Here is a 9,419-nt window from a genome sequence, read left to right on the forward strand (position 1 = left end):
TTGTGCAATGGTATGTGGAAGGTTTATTTATTTATTTATTTTCCTGCCACACATTTGACCTGTTATTGCCAATCAAATCATCACTTCACTATTGCCACAGCGAAATTGAGCATTGATGGTAATGTGCATCCCCTAATAGCCATAATTTACTATTTTCTAATAATAATAATAATGATGATGCACCACGTCATAAAGCTAAAGTTGAGTGAAATGGCAATAAGTGTAATGTTCTTCAGTTGCCTTCGAGTCACCGGGACATTTCCGAATTAATTTCCGAATGAAAAATCTGCATGAACCGCATGTGACAAGGACCAGAATTATTTTCCAACGTTATTGGGAATCCGTGTCATGAACAGTTGCAGCTGAAGAGCTACATCCCTCTAATAACGTGCTCATTAAGCGTATACCCTCATCAGCAGTGACCACATGCAAGATGAGAAATAAACATTTCTGTAGCTTCTGTCACTCACAGTTTGCATTGTCATAAACTCTGGCATTAATCCTAACATCTGTAACCTTTAAACCTTTATGCAAATCACTTATTCAGATGGTATTTAAATTAATATACAGCTGCTTTTATTTGTATTAATTAAAATGATTCAAACAGTGTTCCGGACCAGAGAATTATAGTACCAATTTTGCCAGCCGAAAAACATAGCAGCTGTTTTGTGATAGATTTTAGATCAGGTGTCATTTGTTTAGTGGAAAAAAGGGCTTCTGTTGTACTTAAACAGAAATGTGGTTGGTTTAAGTAGAATGCATATTTACGCTTGTGCTCTCTCTCTCTCTCTCTCTCTCTCTCTCTCTCTCTCTCTCTCTCTCTCGCTCTCAGGTTGAGCTGGCTTTATGGGACACTGCAGGACAGGAGGACTATGACAGGTTGAGGCCGCTGTCCTATCCAGACACAGATGTCATCCTCATGTGCTTCTCCATAGACAGTCCTGACAGTTTAGGTACTTCAGACCACCACACTTCTCCAGGGGTTCAGCAGTTTAATTCAGCATGGGGCCATTTTTTACAAAACACAATAAAATGCAAAAAGCAAGAACACCAAAGTGCCTCGATTTAAAAATAACAATAAAGCATTAATCATTTTCAGTTCGATCTGTAGGTTTAAACACAGTGTTGCAATACCACTAGTGGAAACAGTTAAGAAATGCTTGACACTGCCCCCTAGTGTACATGTTCACATTGCATGTTTGAAGGCAGACACCTATACAATTGTCCAAGTTCAAGGCTGTGTTATGCTCTCATGTGCAGTCACAAAGTTGTAAAGTAAGATTACAAAAAGTGTTCCGCTTTTTAGTACCAATTAATATTCCTTTTTTTCTTTTTATTTTCAGAAGCCCAGCCTAACAAATATTTTAATGTAATAATAGCTGAAATGCGTTTGTTACAGTAATTTTGATAAACTGTATTGAAAATGTTAAATAAAGTTACTTATCTATTGTTTGTTTTTTAATGTTTGCTCCGCAGTCTATCTATATGCAATGTGTAGAGCCGTAAGTAGCGCCTGTGAGTGCTTGCTTTAACAGTGTGCTTTTCGCCCACTCAGAGAACATTCCGGAGAAGTGGACACCAGAGGTGAAGCATTTCTGTCCTAATGTTCCTATCATCCTGGTGGGAAACAAGAAAGACCTGCGCAATGATGAGCACACTCGCAGAGAGCTGGCCAAGATGAAGCAGGTACTGTGTGTGTGTGTGTGTGTGTGTGTGTGTGTGTGTGTGTGTGTGTGTGTGTGTGTGTGTGTGTGTGTGTGTGTGTGTTGTCATGGCTATGACAGTCATTTTTAAACAATGATGGCAGATTATTGTCTTCCATTCAAATAGAGAGGACAAAGCACTTCCTGTCTGCAACACCCATCTTGGGTAGAGAAAAAACAGCTGTTTCCTGTTTAAGGAACACTTATCCTCTTAGGAGTTGCAATAATGGTTTAAGTGTGTGTGTGTGTGTGTGTGTGTGTGTGTGTGTGTGTAAAAGCATTTAGGATTATTGTTGAATTTCTGTAATGTACACTAATCTAGTATGTTCAGCGTGTTGATATAAGCCACATGCTTATTTGTATTGTCTAAGATTTTATCACTGTCTCTAATGGCAGAATATACGCTATACGAGATATTGTATAAACTGTTTGAACATCCAAAGTCAAACACTGCCATTACATTAGAGTGTATCTTTGCCATTGAACTGCATACAAACAATCTCCAGAGGAACAACTGCAGTGTGATCCAGTTCTAGCTCGGCTCTTCAGCAGAATTCTTACTGCACTGCCATCTTGTGGCTGTCCGCGTCCTGTTAATATAGAAGCAGCACTATATACGAATGAACATCATTATATCAACCTGTATTTTGCATTGAACTTGATGCTATACTACATAGTGACCAATTGATTGAATCTATATATTAAGAATGCAGTGGAATTTTATACATAAATGTGGGCAGGTTCCAATAGGATAATTTTTGGTTTTCCAGCCAATTAAGATTAAAGCTATGCAATGTTATTTGTGTAACGGTATCATTGTAACTATGCGTGTGTTTGTTTAGGAGCCAGTAAAGCCAGAGGAAGGCAGAGACATGGCTAACAGGATCAGCGCATTCGGTTATCTGGAGTGTTCTGCTAAAACTAAAGAGGGTGTGCGGGAGGTGTTTGAGATGGCCACCAGGGCAGCACTGCAGGTCCGCAAGCGCAAGAAGAGAAGCGGCTGCCTGCTCTTATGAGTCCCAAACCAACATTTTTACACACACACACACACACACACACTTCTGCCAAGTGCTCAAGGAACAACGTTAACTGACGTCATTGCTGTACTGTATTCTGCATTTCATGCACCCATGACAGAGACTGACAAGCGAGACAGCAACCCACCTTTGCTCTTAAACTTTGTGTATGCACACAGACCTGTCCTGCCATCTCTAACTCTCCTTTTCCTCTTTCAGTATATCTTCCTGTGTCTGGGAGAATGATTGGTCGATCTGAATTCGGATGTGTTTGTACAGAAAGTCTCTACTTTTTTCTTTCCTCATTCCATGTTGTATTCAGACATTGCTTCTTTATGTATTGTTTACTTATTTGGAGTGGCTCGATTTGTCCTGACAGAAAAAAAACGATCAAGAATACATTTATTATTCATCCCAACCTTTTTGTGTCTTGTGTGTTGTTCTATGATTTGGAAGACACTTACAACAGTGTTTTCTAAAACTTAAAGGAGCACCAAATGTGGGGTTAAATAAGATAAAAGTAAGTCAGCATGAACCTATAACCATATTGTACTTAAGTACTTAAAGCTACATTCACACATGCAGTAACCGGACAACGATTATTTTTAACCAGAACTAGCATCTCTCTCCAACATTAGCTAAATTGGTTATTGCCGACTAAATTGGATTTGTTGTTTAAAGTTGAAATTTGCCCACCCACTGATTTACTTTTATTTATAGCACGTAGTAACAGGAATGTCTTCTGATGACTTCACAATACAACTATTTGCTAAATATATGCATGTGAATGTACTTAAGGCAAATAGATTAGGGATGTAATAGGATATGAATACACAAAAAGAAAAAAATTATCTATCTATCTATCTATCTATCTATCTATCTATCTATCTATCTATCTATCTATCTATCTATCTATCTATCTATCTATCTATCTATCTCAATACAATACAATACAATACAATACAATACAATCTTTTTTTTTTTATATAGAAAACTTGCCTGAGGTTGAGATGTAGACAAGTAGACCAAAAACTATATTGTTGGTGGTCAGGGATGCAATGGTTTGAATTTTTATTTATTTTTGATTTTTTTAAAAGAACCAAATATCAAAAAAAATAACAAAAACTAGCCAGGTACAAACACAAATAACTGCAGGATTAAATTTACATTTGTTACTTTGTTAGTTTACATTGAGTTACTGCTTGAAAGGTTGCAAGGTTCAAATCCTAGCACCATCAATTTGCCACTGTGGAGTCCCTGAGTAAGACCCTTGACTATAAGTTACTTTGGATTACAAAAGAAAAGAATCAGGTAAAATTTGAAGAAAAAACTACACTGCAATAAAACCATTCAAATAAAAAAAAACTCATAAAGAGACAAATTGTGGTTTTATGTTACATTACTGAAGGATACAGTATCCAGTAGTATGCACAAAACCATATTATTTGCAACAGTAACTCTAGTGCAGTCAGAATCTAATGGCTAATAGCAGTGTATTTTGATGGTGAAGGGTTTGTTCTATCCCTGCAGTAGGGACATGGTTAAAGTGTAGTTCGCTAGGTGAGAGGTAATTTTTTTATTTGTAAAGACGAGTGCACTGATAGATGACATAACATGATTAATTATTTGCTTACAATCCATTCAGGTTTCCCATAAGACAAATTATGTGCCACAGACAGTGATCGAATACTTTGGATGATGGATGAATTGAAATGTATAATTTCCCTAGTTGTATGTTAATCTAGTTACACTGGCTTTCAGTGCCTGGAGGTTCAGGCAGATTGAGGGGTGTTGTTGGTCCGTCTGAAAGAGGCATCTGAATTGGCTACCATAATTTCCCTAGATGTTCCTTTAATGGGGATTGAACACAATTTTTATAATACAATATAATTCTGTCACACCGCTCTACACTCTTTATACTCTATTATTTCTTTTAGCTCTGGTCATGTGATCCAAAAATATAAAGACCAAGTTTAATTTTTTTTTTAAAAGTACCCGATTTTAAAAGTTGCCAACCTCAAAACAATGTGCCTTATCTGTCCTTGAGCAAAAAGTGTCAATGTTTGTGTGTGGCAACCTGAAAAATAATCTGCTTGATTCACAAAAGCTACTGGTTTTTTTCACGCTCATGGATACCAATCGCCTGGAATATTACCAGGCATGTGCATGGCACAAATGGTTTGCGTCGGTTCATGTCCTCTTTTTAAAAAAGAAAAAAAAAAAAAAAAACTTAAGGCAAAAAAATATGACTTGGCCTCATTTATCAAGCCGGATTTATACAAATGTATTTTCCTTTCAGGAACTCGAGCTGCATTGAAACGCTTTGGGAACGCGCCCGAGTGTATACGCTCTGAAATAATGTGTGTAATCAGTCAAAAATTGGACGCTGGCCGTCACCAGTGGGGTGACGTCGTGACTATTAAAAAAATGAAGCACACTTTCCAGCTTGTGTGTCGCTTGCTTGGGAGTGGAACATGCGAAGTCGGTTCTCAAAGGGAGCCGACTGTGATCACCTGTGTATGCATGTCTTTGCGCTCGCTCCGCTCCCGCTGGGCTCTCTTCGAGGAGGGTGCCCTAGCTCCTACCGGGTCTGACCCCGCTCTCGCTGAGTTAAAGCGCCACGCCAGATCCCAGGGTCCGCAGCTGGACCTTGCAGAGGGTTTCGAGATGGGCATGTCCCTATCCCCAACCTCACCTGCTCAGTCCAGCGCTCCCTCGCAGGCTTCAGAAGCATGCCTTTCAGCGGATTCTTCCCCCTGCAATGTGTGCATGCAGCTCCGCCTCTATTCCTCTGAGGGGGAGGGGGGGAGAAGCGCTCTGCGATACTGACGCTGAGAAGATTACGGAGTTTGTAAAGCGTGCCGTTGCCAAGCTCGATATAACTTGGGGAGCTCATGGGCAGAAAGTGCTTTCATCTAGTCAATTAGATGAGCACTTTCTGACAACCGTGTCACAACCTTGCATCGGGGTCTTCCCTTTATTCCCCGACCTGCACACTGAGGTGTCCAGGTCATGGGTTAAGCCACTTTTGCCTGCCCCTTTACTCCCAGTTCTACCGTGTATTTCTAAATTATGGGGTGAAAAGAACATGGTTATGAGATGATGTCGCGGGTTGAAGAGACAATTGCCACTTATCTCTCTCCCGGAATCGCCTTCTCGTCTAAGACCTGGACATTACCCATGAAGCCCCTACGCAATACATCAGTGCTCGGGGTAAAGCCTATGCTTTGGCAGGTCAAGCCGCTGCATCCCTGCACACCATGGAGGTGTTGCAGGCATATTAGGCTGACCTGCTGCATGAGTTGGATATTGGAGGTGCCCCGGGCAGCTATTTTATTGAGCTTCGCCGTACAGCGGATCTGGCTCTCGGAGCCACTAAAAAGACCGCTAGGGCCATTGGCCAGTCCACCTGTCAGGAATCAGGTTCAAGATGCTGACCATCAAGCAGATCGTGCTTCAAATTAGATCCGAGGACTGGTTATATAATATAATCATAATGATAACAGTACATAATCATAGTACTTTGGATACTTAAGTACATTTGAGGGCAAATACTTTTGTGCTTTTACTCATGTGAAAGTTTAAAGGGAGCACTTTTATTGGAGTAATAGTTTACCTACTGTATCTGTACTTTAACTTAAGTAAGTTTTTTGTACTTTGTCCACCACTGAGCTACAGAGCAAAATCCTGTTCAACCTGGGCGAAGGGAAGAATAAGCTACATTACCACAAATCCAGTAAAAGTCACTGACTGTCATTACCACAAACTTGAGACTTCTCATTCTTAAAATGAACAGAAAAGGGTTGTTTAGGAAGCCTAACAGCCTGCTCAAGAGAGATGGTGTTCTGTTTTCCCAGATAGCCCTCTATCTCACAGACAGCTAGGGGCTCATAATGGGGTTTAAGCTGCTAATACCAGTGAATGTAATTATGAGGATTATTGGGTGAACAAAAAGGATTTTCCTGGATGTACTGGGAGTGGTGTAAACATTATAGCCATCCCTTTCTAATGGTCTACCAATTTGAATGGAGGTATTTATGGTGTGTGAAAAAATGGCTATGCAACAGGAAAGTCATGGTGACTACACAGGCAGGAATGTTGAATGGACTTTTTGTACTATGGGAAAGGAGAGAACGGGCATGCCGTGGTGAGCGGACACCGGAGGAGTCGGCTGTGTGGTGGTATTTCTCCCAAAAGAAATTCTGGGACTAGAGAGTGATATGTTTACTATACTTAGCATCCTTAAATTGACCAAAGAAGACCAGTCATAGTCAAGCAGGTCAAAAGATTCTTTGTTTTCTAGCCTAATATGGATATGGAATAAGGGAAAGAATTCAAATTAGTTGGGTATAGAAAAATGACCGTGCCCACCTGATTTAGTCATATTGTAACAGACTTTATTTATCGGTAGAAGAAAGCTGAGGATGGAGCCCTTAGGCAGGAGGAAAAGAGGAAGACCAAGGAGGAGGTTTATGAATATGGTGAGAGAAGACATGCAGGTAGTTGGTTTGAAAGAGGCAGATGTAGAGGACATGGAGACGGATGATCCACTGTACCAACCCCTATTGGGAGCAGCCTGTAAGGAATTGTTTTGTCCTCTGTCGCGTGGACAGAATTTGCCTACTGACACATGGACAGGATTTGCCCTCAAATTCAGCCTTTCCTCTCGATCTCTGCTCTCCTACGTGCCCAGGGAAGTCTCAATGAAACACACGAGTCAGCCTTTCAGAGAGAAGTTCCAAAGCTTTATTGTGTCACACATGAATATATACCAGCAGATTAGCGCATACAAAAAGACAGTTTGGGTGCGTAAAAAGAGAAGATAAAGACAAGAACAGACTGTTCCGGGTCTACCTAATCTAGGACAAAGTTATTATGACTGCTGATCAAATATATCTCACACAGCCGAAAGAAGAACTAACAGACTCTTTAATTATTTAATGTTGTACAAATTTTTGGATGTACTTGCACTCGTTTTATGTGTGAATTTTTCCGCTTGAGGCTTGCCATAGTTAGGCAAGAGACATAGTGGTATTAGAGGGTTGGCAGGATTTTGGAATTCTCTTTCTTGTGATTGCTTTCTTATAAATTAGTGTTTAGGAAAATCCTGCATAAACACTCGGTGTCAGAGCAAAATCTGCCACAACAAGAGCTGTGTCTTCTGGTACCAATAAAGTCTTAAAAAAATTCCCTGAAAAAAGACACAAAATGTGAATGAGAAACTGCAAAAGAGAGTTTATTGCAGTCAACCCAAGAGAGTACTAATGACATGTCAGAGACGATCTGAAATTCAGTGACAAAATTTTTTTCATTTAAACACAATGTGCATCTTTCATCAATGTAATCTGTAAACTTCCTGATTTTGGCCCTACCCAATTACCATTAGCTCATAACATTCCTCTTTGATATGTCATTTAGAGGTCTGTCTAATCATTGTAATTCCCATTAGCTTCAGCCTATTTCAGGTTGGGCTAAAAAAACATTAAGAATTATCCTATTCCTCCCACTTCCTTGCCATGTTTATTCTGAATTTTTGACCATCATACAATAACACACACAGGTTCCCTGGTGGTCTAGTGGTTAGGATGCGTCGCTCTCACCGTTGTGGCCCGGGTTCGATCCCCGGTCAGGGTACCAACCCCAGCCATTAGGGTTGCACAAGCTTTAGTGCTGGTCCCAAGCCCGGATAAATGGGAAGGGGTTGCGTTAGGAAGGGCATCCAGCGTAAAAACGTGCCAAATCAAACATGCGGATGGTCTGCTGTGGCGACCCCTAGTGGGAGAAGCTGAAAGAAAGTTTGTTCATACAATAACACACACACATCCCTTCTGACCATGTGTAGTAAAAAAAAAGTATTTTTTGCTTTTTACTTTTGCTTTTTCCTCAAAGATGTAGCTAATGTCATCATAGTTTAGTGACTACTTAATTCTGCATGTGTGCTCAAATTTGCATCAAATGTTGTTTGCATTCTTGCACAGCAGTGTAGGTGGTCATGAGTACAGACCTTTCCTGTATATGAGGATCTTTTGGATCAGGCCTGTGGTTTCCCTTTGTCTGCACATTCCTTCAAGTATTAGCTCTTTTCTCAAGGTCAGTCTGGTCCAGAACATTTTACTCAAATGCTATGCGCTGGTCCATAAAAATCCAAAACAATCTGCTCTGTGTGCTGTGTCCTTTTTTGGCTTTTAAATTTAGTGTGCTTTCTGTTCACTATATTAAGTTTATACATTAAGTTTACATTTAAGTAAGTATTAAATTATTATTATTATTATTATTATTATTATTATTATTATTATTATTATTTAATCGGTCACATTGGTGGCAGTGGTAAATAATAAAATCACTGCCGTCAAATTGAATTTGCGTTAACGTGTTTTGACAGCCCTAATTAATATATTAATATAAAACGAATTTTAAATTTTGCAGCGAGGCAGAGGCCAGTGGTAAGGGGGTACTGGAAGTGAACATGATGAGTTCTAATCATACAGACACCAACATTCCATGTTTCTCTGAATAGACATTCTGCAGGGGACATCACTGCTGTGAACTGACTTGACAATTCAGACTGTGAGTCTTATACTGTGTATTAGACATTAAGACTATGCAGTATGCGGACCCTGATATCAAGACTGTGTTAGTCTGGGTGGCTCAAGTCAAAAGACCTGCTAGGTGGAGATTACAGGAAGCTTCTCTGTGCTTA

At 39.9% G+C, this 9,419-nt stretch overlaps 1 protein-coding gene across 1 annotated transcript in view; it reads left to right on the top strand.

Moving 5' to 3' along the window:
* Window positions 1-3,137, top strand: part of rhocb (ras homolog family member Cb) — a 32,771-nt gene extending 29,634 nt beyond the window's left edge. Inside the window, exons 3-5 of the mRNA XM_046872136.1 lie at window positions 833-953; window positions 1,556-1,686; window positions 2,546-3,137. Coding sequence (XP_046728092.1) covers window positions 833-953; window positions 1,556-1,686; window positions 2,546-2,719 — 426 coding nt within the window. The 3' untranslated portion in view covers window positions 2,720-3,137. The remainder of the gene's footprint in view (window positions 1-832; window positions 954-1,555; window positions 1,687-2,545) is intronic.
* Window positions 3,138-9,419: the final 6,282 nt, after the last annotated feature.

Source organism: Silurus meridionalis, chromosome 17, assembly GCF_014805685.1.
Source record: "Silurus meridionalis isolate SWU-2019-XX chromosome 17, ASM1480568v1, whole genome shotgun sequence".
In the NCBI taxonomy this organism is placed as follows: Eukaryota; Metazoa; Chordata; class Actinopteri; order Siluriformes; family Siluridae; genus Silurus; species Silurus meridionalis.